The 16,948-nt window shown below is 49.6% G+C and overlaps 1 protein-coding gene across 1 annotated transcript in view; it reads right to left on the reverse strand.

Moving 5' to 3' along the window:
- ARHGAP39 (Rho GTPase activating protein 39) overlaps nt 1-16,521 on the reverse strand; it is a 162,086-nt gene extending 145,565 nt beyond the window's left edge. Inside the window, exon 1 of the mRNA XM_042785782.1 lies at nt 16,395-16,521. Coding sequence (XP_042641716.1) covers nt 16,395-16,405 — 11 coding nt within the window. The 5' untranslated portion in view covers nt 16,406-16,521. The remainder of the gene's footprint in view (nt 1-16,394) is intronic.
- Nucleotides 16,522-16,948: the final 427 nt, after the last annotated feature.

The raw sequence follows: 16,948 nt of genomic DNA on the forward strand, positions 1-16,948 counted from the left end.
AGTTTTGCTGGAATATTTTTTATGTTCCCTGTTTTCACCATTGTACCCAAATGACTTCTCTCACGGTTGCATTAAAGAGGTAAAGGCAATGCATTAAACACAAGTATCATTGAGGAAGCCAGCAGCTACTCAGGGATTGAAGTGCTGTCCATGTCCTCAGCGCAACCACCTTGAACGTCCCCGTGTTTCCTGAGCCTGCGCTCCACTTCATCCCTTATCACTGTCAAAAAGCCTCTACGCTCCTCTTGCTGCACGCAACTCGGATGCGTAGCCTGGAGCATCCTCTCCCTCCTTCACATCCACTTTCCTTCTTGCTACTTCATGTCCCCCCGTATTAACACCACGGTTATGGTGGTTTCCCCCCCACGTTTCTACTTTGCCAATCAATCCTGCCTTCCCGACACACCGCCTTGTCCCTTCTACTTATGACCTATATAGGGCTCAAGTCATTCATTGCTCCTTCCTTTCTTATCTTCTACTTGCCAACCCCTGCTCTTTGACGGAACTTTGCAGGTTTTTGTAGCCCTCTCAGACATTTGTGCCTTTCCATTCCCAGTCTAAACACCTCTTAAGGATGCATGAGAAAGAAAATATGATTACAGGACCCTGAAGCGGGTAGGTCACTCCGCAAAGATGCTGCTCGAGTCAAAACAGGTTTAAAGTTTCCTGTAGCCTGAAGTTCCTACTAAGATAAAACCAGTCAAGTTAAAATGTAACGTCAGAAAACGAGCTCAAACAGCCACGTCTTGTCTTAAAGGCTACTGTGGACAGATGTGCTTTGAGTTTCATAGCCCAGGGAGGGCAGGTTTTAATTGATTACCATTGATGACTGAAGTTAATTGGGTCTTGTCTTCCAGCAGTCGATTCCTCTCCTTCCTGGGTGTGAGGAATATGTTAATTTTATAACACGGGTGGGACACTTAACCGTATGAAACACTCTCTGGATATACTTTTGAATACAATGGACCAAGTTACCTTATATCTAACTTCATTACAGCTGCTTAGCTTGTGTCCACGCTGGAGAGCTAACGAGGAAGGGAAGGTCTCCTGCTTCCTGGAGGGAGCTGTGCTTTTGTCTCCCACAAAGGCTGCCTTTAAAAAACAGGAGATAACCAGCCTTTGCATAGCTCCGGGATAAAGATCTTCCAAGAGTCTACTCACAGAAGAGCATGGCAATTATATTTCAGCAAACTGTAGGATTAAAATACCACTTAGGGAATGGGGAAATATAGAATACTTAGGAATATTTAAGATCCAGATATTTAAACCATTAGGAAATATCCACCTTGAAGATATTTAAGTTCATATGCTCCCAACACAGTCAAGATATGTACCAGAGCTTTGTTAAGAGGACACTAAGATCATGTTAGTCTTTTCTTTACACCATTCCTGTTGAAGTCCAGTCCCCTCAAAAGCTCTACCACCACGCACAAAACCCTTCGCAGCGACATGAAGTCACGGACCCAGAGCTGTGATTGCTACGTGCCCATCTCCCAGGACCACAGACGATGAAGACAGGGTCCACTGTCAGGAGACAGAATACTGGGCTAGCAAACCTTTGCTTCAGCTTGGTATATAAAAAAAAAAAAAAAAAAAAAAAAAAAAGAAAAAAGATTATTTAAGCTCCTTTCCCTCCTGAATTCCTAGGGCATTACATCTCAGACACTTCCCTCAAACGGATAAAGGGGTTTCATGCCACTCCAGATTCCCAGCTGAAGTTAATCTCCAATGTGGCTCAGTGCTGACACGGGACAATACTCCCGCTCCCTCATACCTACCATCCCTTGGAGAGGTGTGGGAATCTGCAGCTAAAAAGCAGGGCAGCTGATACGACCCAAGAAAATTATACTTTATTCCCCATTTCAGGGGGGCAGGGACCACGCTCCGTCTAGGGGAGGTGGCAGGCCTTCAGGGTGCCAAACTTCAGGGTTTTAATGTCTCCGTGATACAATTCTGCAGCACATCCCAACTGATTGGGAACACACTAATGTCCCTGGGAGACATTCATTTCAGTTTTAATATCTTAACATGGTATTAATACCTCTTTTAGTAATTTCGATCGACAGATTACCAGAAAACTTCTAACTTTTCAAATCTCTGGCTAAAAATCATTTCATTTCCATTTGTAAAACAATCAGCACAGTGAGGCTGAACTACAACTTACTCCAGATATTATTAATTTCAGTGCCACATCCTCAAGATGAACACACACAAGTCTCTCATCACTTCAGGATAAATCCTGTGCCTGTATTTAGAATGGCAGGCCAGCACTCTGAGTACTAAGTTGTCAATATACTGAAGAATCAAGGAAAAAAACCCCAATATTCTAGAGCTAAGACAGCATTTTGTTAAAAAAAAAAAAAAAAAATTCTGCGGCTAGGCAAGATCCCAGTAGCCACGTGACATTTTGAGTTGAATAACTGGAGACAAGATGAAAATAGTTTTACGTGACAGCCGCTTTCCCGTCACACGGACACTAAAGCCAAAGGCCCACCTTGGGATGGGATCTGAAAATGCCAAGGTAATCCTGAGGGTTAAACGATTCCTACCATACAGGGTAGTCTGAAATGCATTACAAAAGGAGAAAGCAAGCACTCGGATCACCGTCACGTGGGTGGAAGGAGATACACGAGATACACTGATAACCTTTAAGCACTTCGGTGTGCAGATTTGCCGCTTTCCCCAGTAACCTCTGTCGATCCCTTTTCCGAGCTCACAAATTCTCCAGAATGAAAACAACTCCAGGACATCTGTTCGTGGCACTGGCACATTAAATACGCTGCTACATCCTCAATTTTCCCCATTTAGCCATTTTGCATCTTTCACTTCTGTGAAAGGGAACGAAGAAGGGAATCAGAATTCAAGTCTCTGCAGCGGGATCTGAAATATAGGGACTACTCTTAAGCTCGGTCTACTTCGCTTTGGAACCAGCTTAGAAACATCGGACGGTTTGGGTTGGAAGGGACCTTAAAGATCCCCTAGTCCCAACCCCTAGTGTTGGAGAATGGCTCAGAGACAAGGGTCCTGAGCCCACCGAGCAATTGTATGATCAGAGCCTGCGCCAACGTTCGTTCAAAGATTTTCTTAATACATGACAAGGCACAACTTAGGCATGCAGGCTTACAATCTACTGGCTAAAGGCACAGGACCCTTGTCTCTGAGCCATTCTCCAACACCCTAGCTTGCAGCATCTAACCCCAGGGTGCCAAAATGAAGTGGTTTCGGTTTGATTTTTTTGACTGGGAGGGCTGCTATGCACGACTTTTGCAAGTTCTCCACGCTAACGCGAAGCGAGCACGCTTCCCTTCCGAAGGCTTGCCTCGTCATCAGCCACTGGTAAGGCTACTTCGAAGCATGTGGTTGTATGCGAGCCACAAGACTCATCCACAGTGCCTGAACAGACTTGCTTTGTATGTAGGTATTCCTGCAAAATCATACCCCCAGAAGGTTGCTCTCTCCCTACTTAAAAGTCTTAATGAAAGATATTTGCACTGCATAGGGGGAAAATTTATACAGTGTTATCTGCAAATGTGTTTTTAGCCACGTTATCTGCGTGCTCTAAGCGCAGATGGAGAGACATATGCCAGGAGTATCCAAAAGTACATATACAGATTTTCATATTTTCCCTCTTGCTAAGAGGATAGGCACCTCAAGATTCAAATGGCCACAGACCCCTCCATTTGCTTATACGACACGTCAATTCACTCAAGTAACGTGCTCGAGGAACAGTCAAAGAACGCCTGCAGCGCTGCATGGGCAAGAGCTGATGGAAGGCTCATCCATATTCAGGCAGGATCACGCAAGACTGTTTATGAGAGGATGACAGCTGAAAGGGATAGCCACTGCCCATAAGCTCCAGCCAAACCTTCCTTTGTGTTTTGGAGCACCAGCTCGAACCATCTTTGATCCATCCTCGGAGCAACTTTTAACAGATTCCCCTTTAGCAGCCGGGAACGTTCACAAATAAGCCCCTTGGTACTGGCCACGTGAAACGAGGCAGCCACGGCGAGATGAATATAACCTGTGGCTTACAGGTCTGGATCCAGACGCTTCCGACGTAGAGGAACGTCAGCCAACAGAGGGTTCTGCTGCCAAACCTGTTCCTCCTGCATACCAAGCTCGGTTTCTACCAAGGGCTTGTATTAATCTCCTGTTTGGAATGTCATCTTTTCAGAAGACAACCTGGGGGATCGTGAAGATGACAAAACAAGCCCTGCTTTCCTCCCCCTGCTGCATTATTCCATGTTCCTCCTAGAGCCTTCTCCACACAAGCTCTCCTCAACCTCATTCTGTGCTCTGCTGTAAGTAGTAAAGCCACGCCTGAGAACAAACCTAGCTGTTTTCATCCTCCAGCACAAGAACCTGCTTTTTGACACTTAAGACAGTTCATAGAAATCCTCTTTTATCAGGTCTCTTGCCTCAGCTTGGAAGGCCATCCCATGGTAGAACATATTTTGAGTAAGGCAGGCATTGTACCCTCTCAAGCCAGGTGGCTTTAAAACCCCGATCAACACATTCAGAGCAAGTGTCCCCTTCTAACAGAACATATTCCATTTGTAATGAAAAACCCTGTCCATGCACCTCCTCGCTTCCAGCTGAAGAAAGGTGCGTTGCTTAGGCAAGCTCAAATTTGACAGAAAAATAATTACTGCAGAGGCACTTCTTGTGGTTTGAAGTTCTAGGCACGTTACTTATCTTGAAGAAAACCCCAGAGAACTTCCAGTAAAAAAAAAAAAAAAAAAAAAAAAAAAAAGTAGTCTGAGACAGAAAATGTGCTGAGGTGTTCTCTAAACCACTGTTTTTTTTTTTTTTTTCAGGGGAGGTGGATATTTTTTGAGCGCATGCTCCTCCTACTTCCACACATACAATCCACCGCACTGAACAGCCACACTACAATATAGATTCCTCAAGGTGACATTCAGGAGATGTTAGATATGCAGAACTAGACGGGGAAAAGAAAAGGCTTCTAAATGAAAGCAGCGTTGATGTATTCATTTGCAATTTTTTCCTTACAGCCGTGCTGTTGGGAGCGCTGACAGATTCGACAGCATCACTCGAAAATGGCACAGAAGGTGGAAGTGGGGAACCGAACGCTCTTTGCAGCCTTGGGTGGGGCAGGGGGTGTAATGAAAGTCTTTTTAATCACAAATTTAAAAAACCATTAAGAGCTTCTTGTATGCTTTTGCTACCCCACCGCTCAACTTCATCGAGCCACGCTCCATCAGGGACACTCTTATCCTGATCCTCATCCTAGTCCGGTGCTCCCACCATCCACGCAGGAGACCGCAAGTCAGGAATGGGAGACCTCGACCCTTGGGTTTTTCCCAAGGAAGTAGAGTTTCCCACCCACGCACGGCACAGCCCGCGTCAAGAAGCCCCGCGGGGGCCCGTCACCGCACCGTCAGTGCTGGGGGACTTTTGCAGCAGAGCCGGAGCATCATCATCAAGCCAGCTCGGAGCACAAGGAGGGCAAATTTCTGCCGGCAACCTTCTCCAGAAACAGATTTTGGTGGATGCTGCTCAGCCAGTCGCCATCCATAATTCCGGATGGAGATCTTTCTAAATCATTGCCTGTAGATACTTAAAAGGGGCTTTTAAGAAAGATGGGGATGGACTTTTTAACGGGGCCTGTAGCAATGGGATAAGGGGTAATGGGTTTAAATTCAAAGAGGGTGCTGAGGCGCTGGAACAAGTTGTCCAGAAAAGCTGTGGGTGCCCCCTCCCTGGAAGGGTTCAAGGCCAGGTTGGACGGGGCTGGGAGCCCCCTGGGCTGGGGGAAAGGGGCCCTGCCCGGGGCAGGGTGGGGCACTGGGAGGGAGCTTTGAGGTCCCTTCCAACCCAAACCATTCTGTGATTCAGACTATATCTAAGGGGGAAATTTTTTACTGTGAGGGTGGTGAAACAGTGAACCAGGTTGCCCAGAGAGGTGGTGGATGCCCCATCCCCGGCAACATTCAAGGTCAGGTTGGACGGGGCTCTGAGCAACCTGGTCAAGTTGAAGATGCCCCTGCTCATTGCAGGGGGGTTGGACCAGACCTTTAAAGGTCCCTCCCAACCCAAACCATTCGATGATTCTAAATGGCAAGTCCCAATGCATAACTCTGGGTGGAGATCCTTCTAAATGGCAAGTCCTGCATAGTGCAAGGAAGCAAAGCAGCACCCTCCTGCTCTCCCCAAAGCCAGACAGAGATAAAAACAAACAAACAAACAAACAAACCCACGAGCTTTAACAATCTGTGTGCTTTGATATTAATCCTGAATGTAGACTGGCATACCGAGATGCCTGTTCTTTTCCCAGAGCCGGCCTTAGGGAGAGGTCAAAAAGTTGATGGGGTGGTTTCTTGAACTAGAGAGGTAAACATTTAAAATAAGCATTGAGCACGGCAATACGTTGAGATCTCTTGCCAGGAAGGAGAAAGGGAAGAAACCCATCAGGGAGGTCGCAAAGGGGACGGGTTTCGAATCACTCAGACCTCAGTCTCCTTCCTACCTCGGAAAGGAAAACTGCATTAAAAAGCAAGTTTCCGTACGAATGGCTCCTTTGGGCGTTCAGCAGCCAGCGGTGCGGATGTCCCCGAGACACAACCACCAGAATTTCGAGGTAGCTACTGTGACTTGAGCAACCTCTTGTCCTCCTCCCCGTGCTCCCTTTTGGCGATACCCACAAGCAGCACTTGGCTGCCCCGGCGACCGCGAGGAGCCAACCTGCTCCCTTCTCCTCGCAGCCACTGGATTCGACTCCAGTCAGGGCTGAAACATGATCTCAACTCCAAAAAAAAAACAAAAAAAAAACAACAAAAAAACCCCCCAAAAAAACAAAACCCAAAACCAACCAAAAAAACAACCCCCAAGCAGCAAGTAGCAGAGGTCACGCTTAGTCAAGCGGATGCAAAGCAGGGAATCAGCGTCCAGCAGCCTCAGCAAACAACCTCCCCTGTGCTCGTTGCACCCAAATCCCACTACTTTTCTGGGAAGTGGAAGAAAACCACACGCCTTGCCGAGAGCCTGCTGGTCTGGTCAGAGATGCGTGCACACAAATCCCTCAACTCCTCTGCTCCAAACTGATTTTTCTGCCCAGTGGTTTGGGGTTTTTTATTTTTTTTTTTTTTCCCCTAATTCTTCCCAAATGTTCCTAACCACATTAAATGTTGCCAGAGTAAAAGGCGTTTGTGTTTTTGTAATTTTTTTTTTTTTTTTAAAGCCTCAGCCACCGCAGTGCACCAGGCACATGGAGAAGGCTCTATGGGATTTCTCCTGTCCTTGCCTTTTAGGAGGTGCAGATTCACAGATGCACACGTTAGATGAAAGGCAGCAAAGAAGCTTAGGAAGCAGAAACAGCAGCATCCAGAAAGCCAACTTCAGGTTGGCCACAGGATTCAGAAAGTACTTAAGAGACAGCTTAATTACAACTAAAAACCGATGATACATCTGCACATACTCCAAAGCTTTGCGTATGTGCTCAGTTTGCTGCTTGGCCAGCTTGAGATGTGTTCCTCAACGTGAGTAATTTAACAGATGAACACCAAAAAAAAAAAACAAAACCCAAACAGAAAAAACCACAAACAAACAAAAAGACAAAAACCAAAACCAACCCAACTCCAGTATACTGAAAGGAAGCAAAACTGGCTCTTCAAGAAGCAGCATTTTCCCTTTCGAGTCCACATGTAACCCTGCATCTCAGCACGCTTCCAGGGACGGTGTGTTGCTGTTTCATTTCTAGCCTTTTAAAGTATTTAGGCTTCAAAAAGGGACTATTTCTCTAAACATCTAGGACAGGCCATGGGTTGACTTAGTAACCCAAATTCCACCGTTATTTAAACACACCCTGTTGTCCATCCTTCTCTTCTAGAAAGGAAACTGCCACGTTGCAGTCAATAAGCAACTGCACTTTCCCATCCAACGCAACGATCTCTCCCAACTGTGCGCGAAGTGCTCTCAGGCTTGCAAGAAGCACTACAGCAAGATCAATAAAAATCATAATACTATAGCTCCACTTCGCAGAGTAAGTAACGTCTCTGGATGGTAAAAAGCTTGGGTTTCCAAACACGTTGCCCGTGGAAGTCATTTACATTCAAGCAGAGCGCCGGGCAGAGAGGGAAGATCAATAAAAATGCAACGAGGCAGACAGAGAAATGTCATCACCTTGGGAAGAGGCAGCCCAGAAACCGCGTGCATCTGACAAGAGCACAAATAGACCAGGCACGTGTGTTTTCTATAGGGGCTACACCATAAGGAAGGCACCTAACATCAATTCAGAGATTTTTTCTGTATTTTTCGGTGGTAAAGAGGAAGGGGACTGCGTGGTCAAAACCAGTCACGGCCCAAAGAGCTGAGATCCCAAACTCTGGTATTATTTTACCGCACGACTTTTGACACATCAAGGTCTATTCTCTTCCCATCTGTAGAATGGGAACAGTGTTGAGGGGGGGTTCAGCCTGGAGAAGAGAAGGCTCCGGGGAGACCTTCGAGCGGCCTCCCAGGGCTTAAAGGGGGGACAGGAGAGGGGGGGAGAGACTCTGGATCAGGGGGTGGGGATAGGATGAGGGGTGACGGTTTTAAACTGAAAAAGGGCAGATTTAGGTTAGATATTAGGAAGAAATCCTTCCCTGTGCGGGGGGTGAGGCGCTGGCCCAAGGTGCCCAGGGAAGCTGTGGCTGCCCCCTCCCCGGAAGGGTTCAAGGCCAGGTTGGACGGGGCTGGCAGCAATCTGGTCTAGTGGAAGCTGTCCTCGACCGTGGTAGGCTTGGAACTACGTGATCTTTAAGCTCCCTCCAACCTAATCCAGTCTATGGTTCTATAGACAAAGATGCAGAATACACTCAACCTACAGCAAGGTCTGAAATCCTAAGTTTTGGCACGCAAGGCCGCATTTTTATCCAATGTTTGCTGAGGTTCCTACTCTAATTTGCAATCCCAGGCCCTGTGCACAGCACTGTTGTAAGAGCAGAGCAGCCTGCAAGCCACTTTTAGGTCAGGTAGCGACTGACCCCGGGCTGGCTAAGTCACCGGTGGCCATGGCACCAGCCAGCCCCCAGGCATCTTTCCTCTATGCCACATTCAAGCCCAGACAGCACTAACCTCTCTGTTCCCTACACCCCTTCCCTCCCAGTCAAATCACGTTTTCAAGTCAGCACTAATGAGCAAACTTAAACATGAACCAGGAGTCAAAAAGCTCTGCTCCATACCAGAAACATAACTTCCAAATCAATGTTCAATCCAGGAACAAAGCCTTCTAGGATCACGCTGTCTGTAAAATACAGTAACCAAAGCCTTCTCTCTCTGACAGTCTATTTCAGGCCTCATTTGCTGCAAGTTTTATGAGATGTTAATCAACAATCAAAAATTTCCACATCTTTCACTGCAGGACTAGTGGTTTCTGCTCTCTAAATTACACCACTGGGTTTCTACACGTTACAGATAATGAGCCCTCTCTGCCCATTTCCATCTCCTTCCCATTTATTGTTTAAAAATACTTTAACATTTTGAAAACAATATCAATTTTTCCTTCATTTGAGAGCGCTGAAATGAGGACAGCCAGTCGCCTGCCAATCAGCTGGGACTGTAGCAACAGTCAGAGCCGTGTATTTGGCTCCCTAAAAATTGGGCATCCATCAGGACTGCCTCTTACAGAGCTGTTTGCCGGAATGCTTAAAAGGCAGGAGCGGTCCCAGCAGCGAGAGGAAGAAAATAAATACAATCACCAGATCTATTAAGGCCAGAGAAACAGCGAGGGATGAAGAATTTGAGAAACGAGGCACCTCCCATTGTAACAGCACAATGTGGTTCTTTCACTGCTAGCCAGGAGCTGATAAACTGAGAAAACCAGCTTTGGGGGTTCCTGTGAGCAATTTAAGGAGTAACGACTAATTCCAAGGGCATGGTGCAGATGCTATCTCAAGAGTGCTCCACTTCTTTCCTGCAGCACCTGGAGTACATTTATCCCTTGCTTCTTGGCAACTGGAATTAAAAATAGCCAGCCTGGATTAGTTGCAAAGTGAAAAAAGAAAATTCTGACAGCAGAAATGTTTATTTTTGAGAAGAGACAGGGGAGGAAGAGGAAAGGTCCAGGTTCAATGTGTTATCTAGAGCATGTAAGGAAATAATCACTGAAGCAAAAATGCAGGAGAGAGAGCATGGTTGATGAAAACAAGAACAAGAAATTATTTTTTTAAAGGTACGGGAGGGAAGAGGTCACCGTAACATTTGTAGTGATCTTAATCAGCAGCCAAAATGAAGTTCTCACTGATATTTATCGTCTGGGGCAAACATGTCCAAATAAGCATGCCATAAAAACGCCGCTCTTCGGTGACAGTGGCTACAGATGAGCCTCAAAATCCTACACCTGATGATTTATGATCCATCCCCCAGAGCCTATCCCCTCCACGACTATGCCTCATGTCAGGGAACTTGCAACCCTGACGAATAATACATAAATTTGACTCCTGGAATCAGCCCAGTCCTTACAGACTTCTCAGTTGTATTTAGTGGTTTCGTTTCGGTTTGTGGGTTTTCCTTTAAAGCTCGTTGGGTAAGGGTTTTGTTTGTTTGTTTTTTAAATCATGTACATTCACAAGTTAGAGGTAAGCTGCTAAAGCCTTCATCTTTCAGAAGAGGAACACCACACAGCAAGTTTTTGGTCTTCACAGGATTGCCAGAATGGTTTGAGGACTTGAGCCTTGCCCAAACCGGTCTTAAACCAAGATACCTACTCATGAGACATGATGTCTGCTATCTAGATTATAGTGTACCTAGAGACTTACCCAGAAAAACTTGCCCTGGATCTTCAGCTTCACCAGACTAAATGCAGATTGAGGAGTCAGAGCAGACTGACCCGGGAGAAATAATGGTCAGGTCAGTTGACCTGAAAAAGAAGCTGCAACAGGACATTGCTGGATTTAGGAAGCTGCTCCTAGTTCCCTCTATAAAGCAATTACTTTTTTTTTTTTTTTTTTTTTGGGGGGGGGGGGGGGGGAAGTTGTCTACACCAACATGCTGCACATTTCTACAGCCCCCAACCTTCAACCCCACAAACATTTCCCAGCTGACAACCCCCACGTGATGGCAGGAGCTGACGACACGCAGCTGGAGGACTTGATCAAGACCAAAGTAGGTCACCTTCAAATCCAGGTACAGAATTGTAGATTCCCCTAATCCTTCCAGATAGCTCCTCACAAAACTTTAAACGAGCACAAAGTTGAGACAATCCTTGCCTGGAGCTATACCTGAGAACATCAGGCTTATCCTTAGAGAGGACCTACACGATGCAACAGGTCTCCTCCACCTGCCTGCTAAAGAATTGGTCCCTGTGATGACATTTCTCTGATGCTTCGTCCAGTCTAAGGTGAAATATTTCAGCAGACAAGACTCCATCATTTCTCTAGGAAGAAAGGTTTCACAGCAAAGTTCAGTCTGACATGAAGTACCCAACGTGCAGCCTGGACATCTCTTATCCCTCCCTGGAAGGGTTCAAGGTCAGGTTGACCAGGGCTTTGAGCAACCTTTTCTAGTAGAAGGTGTCCCTGCCCATGGTGGGGGAGTTGGAAGTAGATGGTCTTTAGGGTCCCTTCCAACCCAAACCAGTTGGTGATTCTACGCTGCTGCCAGAACCGGCTTAAGGATTTTGGAAACTCGGGAGTCCTAATTGAGAGAGGAGTTGTAGATATCACAACCACAGGCAATAAGGCAGCTTTCAACTGCTGAAAGCCACAGCTCTAAAGATAGACTTCTGTACAGACAGGCTGCTGGGATCGTCCCAGATTCTACCAGTTTTTTAATATTAAAGAGGTGGAGGAGCAGCTCTGTAAAAACAGACAAGAAAAACAAACACGCACCAGATCTACCATCGGCTGCACCGCGCTCCCGAGCAGCTCTGCCCTTCCGCAGGGCTGTTTGACAACACGCGCCCAGGAGGTCTGATGTCCAACTGATCACGCGGGCGTGGATGTTATTTTCCTATTTTTCAGAAGCCAAGCATTTTAGAAATTTTTTTTTTTTATTATTATTATTTTGGACGCGATCTGGGATTGAACTCCAATATCTAAAATATCCAGAAACCCTACCGCCAGTTGATGGGTTGGAGAAGCTCTCTCAACCATCAGGTTGCTTCAGGATGATACTATCTCACCACTCAGATGGTTATAACCCACAGGCACGGGTCCAAAAACGCCCATTATAGGCTAGGAAGAATGAAGCAGAAGGGATTTGCTTTTAAATCAGAATAAAAAGCTGGCCTCGCCATCTACACAACCTGCATTATCTCACTGGTCTTACGTTGCCAGGTTCGTTAGCGTGCATAAACATTTCTTCACTAATCTTCATGAAGCTCGTCCAGAGCATGCCCAGCATCACCGTTAAACGTAACGGTTGCGGTGGCTGCCTAGGATTAACCATAAAAACCATTTTGTGGTCGCAACCGGGATAGAAAGTGATTCCTATCCCAACAGGACAGCAGCAGCAAAGAAAAAAAAATTCCCCAAATCAAGATAAAAACTGCACCCACCAACCACACGCTCACCGTCACGGGCATCAGGAAAATCCTTTGCAAAACAACGCCGGTCGGGCTTTGGAGACCGTTCAGCGGTCCGGGTTTCAGCAGTCTCCCTTTTCCTTCCAATCTTTTACGGTTGGACTTGATGATCTTAAAGGGTGTTTTTCCAGCCTAAATGATTCTCTGTGACCCCTCATCGCGCCCACCACCCCAACAGCAAGAGCCTCCCAGCGAAGACACAGCCGGCACTTGGTTTAACCACATTTATCCTCCTGCATCTCTTCACCCACCTTTTATTCAGCTGCAAGCTGCAAAGCTCTGGGCTCTTGGCCAACTGGCTGCATCTCCTCTCTCTCCCTCAGAGCTGCAGGTTACAGGAGACTATGGCATTCCTGCTTCTCTTATTAGGATAGTTAATGACCTAATTTAAGCCACGTAGAGTATAGCCAGGAATTACAGTTGCAGGCTCTTCAAATGGAGTTAACAATAAATCACAGAAATTCAGCTGCGAGCACTTCTCGGGTACCTTTATATCAGCAATATTAATTTTACCAGGACAGCAAGTTCGCTCCCTCCCCTCTTTTTAAAGCCACTGATCGAGTCTCGATGTCTTGCTAGCAACCTCCTTTGAGAAAAACTCCTTTGAACCCGTCTCCAGCTCCTTTGGAAGAGAGCTACACGGAGACATCTGGCTCACAGGCAAGCTAGGCCTTGGTTTGCCTTGATCTGCAGCAGAAAGAATACAGCAACCATAGATTTTGGTGGGAAACACCCCGTCAGCGGCTCCTTTAGCATTAGAGCAAAGGCTTCCCTCGAGACTGAGGGCCTCAACATGTGCCTTTCTTCCCAAAAGAAGTGCACGGAAATGATCTCTCCCAAGGGTATTAGCAAAACTCAAGGCATTGGGATTAATGTTAAAGAGTCCTTTAAGACTTGAAAGCCATCCCGGGTACTGGCAGAGTGAGGTGCGCTGCCATCAGCGATTCAAACTCCAGCGCGGAGTTAAATTAATCTGAATTTTAGGCTGAGAACCTGATCAGCTGAGCTGATGTACCGGCCAAGACACTGGGAAAAGAAGTTACTGATGGGCAAGGATCTATAAAACCACCCCATGGGAGATGTCTGGGCTTCCCTTTGACCAGAGGAAGGGTAACACTGCCAGCCGGCTTGCGCCCCTCCATCTTGCAGCCATGCTAAGCGATGGGGCGGAAATACGTAACTGCTCCCTTCCAAAAAAAGGAAAAAAAAAAAAAAAAAAAAAAGAGATGCACACAGCACAATACTCATTAACAGAACTAAGAGAGGCATTTATTAACCAATGTCAGATCACATTTTGCAAGCCTAAGCCAAGATCTTGCATCCACAGGCTAATTCACAGCCTCAATCACCAAATACCATCAGTCTCGGCGCCCCCCCCCCCCCCCCCCCCCCAAAGTCAGCAGCGAGACAGTTTGCAGCAGCCAGATGATGGAATCGCGAGGGTGTTGGTTCCCCCTAGCACCAAAGAAATCCGCTCGCAACGCCGCTGCAAACGAAGGCGGCAGATTTTTGCAGCAAGGCGCAACCGACGCCGGTTTTAACGATCATGTGGCCCTTATTAACGTTCAGCCGCAGCTACCGCCTGGGCAGAGGCTTCATGGAGGAGATCAACCGACCGGGAGCAGATGGTGACAGCAACGGCACGGCCACCAACACCGGCTCGGTGGCACGAAGCACAACATCCCACCTGGCTTACAACCATTCCAGGGACACCCAGCCCTGCCCAAGCCACCTGCTGCTTCTAGCTAGCCCAGAGCTCACACCAAGCTCCTCAATTCCATTAATTTTCTTTTAAAACCATTTTTTTTTTTTTTTTAAATCCCCCCTCCCTTAATCCCAGCCAGCTGCATGGGCCAGGTGAGGTACTGGAGTCCAGCAGCTGCGGGTTTATCTGTAGAGGTCACTCAAGGGTTGATTAAACTGCTATCACCAAGGAAGGAAAGGGGGGGGGGGGTGAAATTCTCATCCTGCAGTTTTTGCAGCCGGAGAATGCAGGTCTGGGGAAGCAGCAGAGCAGCGCAGAGAGAAAAAAAAAAAAAACAAAAACAACAACAAAAAAAAAAACCACCCAAAAAAACACCAAAAAAACCCCCAAAACCCAACAAGCAGCTCGCCATCCACCACCCATGGGAAATAAATAAACCCCATTCTGGCACAAACACCACAATTTGGCCGTTTCTCCCCCCTCCCAAACCAGTGCATCTTCTCCCCACCCTGCTGCTGCAGCCCACCCCCACCCCACTCCCAGCCCAATCCCTGCCCCAGCACCCCCCCTGCATCGACACCCACTTGCACAGCACCCTGCGTGTGTGTGTGTGTGTGTGTCCCAGCTTTGCCCTGCCACACCTTACACCTCTGTAAAAAATACTCCCCACCTCGCTGTATCCCCCGGGGTGGGATCCATCCCAATCCACAACCTCCCTCCGTGCCCCGGCAAAGCATCCAAAAGGATCAGGGTGGGATCCAGCCCCTCTCCATAACCCCCCCACGAGGAGCAAGGTGGGATCCAGCCCCTTCCTAGAGAGCAGGATGGGATCCAGCCCCTCACCATAACCCCCCACGGGGAGCAGGGTGGGATCCAGCCCCTCTCCATAACCCCCCACGGGGAGCAGGGTGGGATCCAGCCCCTCCATAACCCCCCCACGGGGAGCAGGGTGGGATCCAGCCCCTTCCTAGGGAGCAGGATGGGATCCAGCCCCTCCATAACCCCCCCACTGGGAGCAGGATGGGATCCAGCCCCTCACCATAACCCCCCCACGGGGAGCAGGGTGGGATCCAGCCCCTCCATAACCCCCCCACGGGAAGCAGGGAGGGATCCAGCCCCTCCATAACCACCCCACGGGAAGCAGGGAGGGGTCCAGCCCCTTCCTAGGGAGCAGGATGAGATCCAGCTCCTCCATAATGCCCCCACGGGAAGCAGGGAGGGATCCAGCCCCTTCCTAGGGAGCAGGATGGGATCCAGCCCCTCCATCACCCCCCCCACGGGGAGCAGGGAGGGATCCAGCCCCTTCCTAGAGAGCAGGATGGGATCCAGCTCCTCCATAACCCCCCCACTGGGAGCAGGGAGGGATCGAGGGATCCAGCCCCTCCATAACCCCCCCACGAGGAGCAGGGTGGGATCCAGCCCCTTCCTAGGGAGCAGGATGGGATCCAGCCCCCCCTCCCCGTTTGCTAAAGCTCCCCTGAAAACCTGGGCGGGGTTGGGATCCAGGGCCCCCCCCCCCAATCTCCCTGCTGCACCCACAGGGAACCAGGTGGGTGCATCCAGCCCCCCCAGCACCAAAAAGGGGGGGGGAAAGCACAGAGTGGGGTGGGGATTCACACACACAACCTCCTCCCCCCCCCCCGAACCCACAGAGAGCAGGGTGGGGTTAGGATCCAAACCTCCACCACATAGAGCAGGTGGGGATGCTCCCCAACCCACCCCCCCCCCAAAAAAAAAAAAGAAAAAAATAGAAAAATATCAAGGTGGCGCAGACACCCCTCCCTCCATATACACTCAGAAGGAGGAGAAAACATCCCCCTCCCCAAAAAGGGGCACAGACACCCCCCAAGGTGGGGGGGGGGGGGGGCAAACACCCCTCAGAGCGCACGGAAGAGGTGGGGGTACCCCTATAGCCCCTTATAGATCTATAGGAGACACACGCACAGGGAATAACACCACCACCACCACCACCACCCCCAAAAAAAAAAGGGGGTAATAAAAAGGGGTCCAGGTCTCCAGTAGCGGTCCCGGGGGGGGGGTCCTTGACTCCCCCGGGGGCGCTGAGGAGTGTTTGGGCGGTTTAGGAGAGGGGGGAGCAACCCCCCCCCCCCTCAGAGGGCTCAACCCCCCCCCCCAACCCCACCCCGCGGTGCCGGTTCTCACCTCTCCGCCATGTTCCCGGCGGCCCTACCGCTCGGCGGCGGCTTCGGCCCCGGTCCGGCCTCCCATGGCCCCGGTGACCGGCCCGACGGACGGACAGACGGATAAGCGGAGGGACCCAGACCGACGAACCGACACCCCCCCCCCACCCCCCGCCCGCCCCGGTGACCCCGCGGCCGCCCCGCCGCTGACTGAGGCCGGCGCTCGCGCCGCGGCCCCGCCGCGTCCCGCCGTCACCAGCGACAACGGCGGCGCCGCCAATGGGGAGAGGCGGAGGGGGCGGAGCCGGGCGGCTTCGCCACGCCCCCTCCCTTCTCCTCGCCCCGCCCCACCGCCTCACGCCGCGCCCCCCCGCCGCGAGGGTGGATGGGAGCGGTAGTTCGGCGGCGGGCGCGAAGCGCGCATGCGTGCGGGGGCGTGTGGGGAAATGGGCGGGAGCGCGGGTGCGCGCGCGGGTGCGAGCGTGGGGGGGCGGGGGGCGCGCCCACGCGTGGGGCGGCGGGACAGCCGCAGCGTGTCCGTGAGCGCGCGCCCGCGCCCGTGCACGCGCAGCGCCC

Source organism: Tyto alba, unplaced genomic scaffold, assembly GCF_018691265.1.
Source record: "Tyto alba isolate M040663 unplaced genomic scaffold, T.alba_DEE_v4.0 Super-Scaffold_9, whole genome shotgun sequence".
Taxonomy (NCBI): domain Eukaryota; kingdom Metazoa; phylum Chordata; class Aves; order Strigiformes; family Tytonidae; genus Tyto; species Tyto alba.